Source organism: Acomys russatus, chromosome 7, assembly GCF_903995435.1.
Source record: "Acomys russatus chromosome 7, mAcoRus1.1, whole genome shotgun sequence".
Classification (NCBI taxonomy): domain Eukaryota; kingdom Metazoa; phylum Chordata; class Mammalia; order Rodentia; family Muridae; genus Acomys; species Acomys russatus.
In genome coordinates this window covers 54,939,197-54,940,493 of record NC_067143.1, presented here as the reverse complement: position 1 = coordinate 54,940,493, position 1,297 = coordinate 54,939,197, and the positions used below count along the sequence as shown (strand labels likewise).

At 44.6% G+C, this 1,297-nt stretch overlaps 1 protein-coding gene across 1 annotated transcript; it reads left to right on the top strand.

Annotated features, from left to right (window-relative positions):
• Positions 1–217: 217 nt before the first annotated feature.
• Positions 218–1,162, top strand: LOC127192177 (olfactory receptor 51A7-like). The gene is given in 1 exon segment (XM_051149497.1): positions 218–1,162. A coding segment is annotated over 1 exon segment (936 nt). The 5' UTR covers positions 218–226.
• The last annotated feature ends 135 nt before the right edge of the window (positions 1,163–1,297 follow it).

Below are 1,297 nucleotides of genomic sequence, written 5' to 3'. Positions count from 1 at the left end.
GACATAGGATTGGTTGATGCAGTGATTATATTCTTATTGTCAATTAAGAGGAATCAACTATCTCACCATTTGCTTATAAGAAATGTCTTTTGTTTTGTTTTGTTTTTAATTGCCTTTTCTCTGTCTCTCAAGCAAATGTGTTAAAAGTTGGAAAATAAGAAAACAAAGGCTCATGTTGGAAGTGTCACTTCAGATCTCTAAGTAGACGTTTGTGAGGTCTTCCATCATGTCCATTGTCAATTCTTCAAAAATTGAGGTCACCACCTTCTTCCTGATTGGAATCCCAGGCCTGGAGCATGCTCATGTGTGGATTTCCATTCCTATCTGCCTCATGTACCTGGTGGCGATCCTGGGCAACTGCACCATCCTCTTTGTGATCAGGACTGAACCCTCACTCCACGTGCCCATGTACTATTTCCTCTCCATGCTTGCCATCTCTGACTTAGGCCTGTCCCTCTCCTCCCTCCCCACCATGCTCTGGATCTTTATGTTCAATGCCACAGGAATCTCCCCAAATGCCTGCTTTGCTCAGGAGTTCTTTATTCACGGCTTCACAGACATGGAGTCCTCAGTGCTGCTGATCATGTCTTTTGACCGCTTTTTGGCCATACGCAACCCCCTTAGATACAGCTCTATCCTCACCAGTGCAAGAGTTGCTAAAATGGGGTTGGTGTTTCTCATCAAGAGCATGCTCCTAGTGCTCCCATTTCCTTTCACTCTGAAGAGATTGGCATACTGCAGGAAAAGCCTCCTTTCTCACTCCTATTGACTCCATCAGGATGTCATGAAGCTGGCCTGCTCTGACAACACAGTCAACTTTTTCTACGGTTTCTTTGTTGCACTCTGTATGATGTCAGACAGTATGTTCATTGCTGTGTCCTATGTGTTTATCCTGAAGACAGTGATGGGAATTGGATCCCATAAAGAGCGCCTCAAGGCCCTCAATACCTGCGTCTCCCACATCTGTGCTGTGCTCATCTTCTATGTGCCCATCATTGCTTTAGCATCCATGCACCGCTTTGGCAAGCACAAGTCACCCATGGCCATGATCCTCATTGCTGACGTCTTTTTGCTAGTGCCACCTCTGATGAACCCTATTGTGTACTGTGTAAAGACACGGCAGATTCGTGAAAAGGTTCTAGGAAAATTAGGCCTAAAATGAAAATACAGAGGGGGAAGAATCTGGGTTAGAGTTAGGCAGGATCACTGAGAAGATAATTTCTTTCTAAGCCAAGGATTCTCAAGGATTCTCCAATACCATTTTCTCAGACAAGTTTCAAGCAGGACAAGTCTTCTT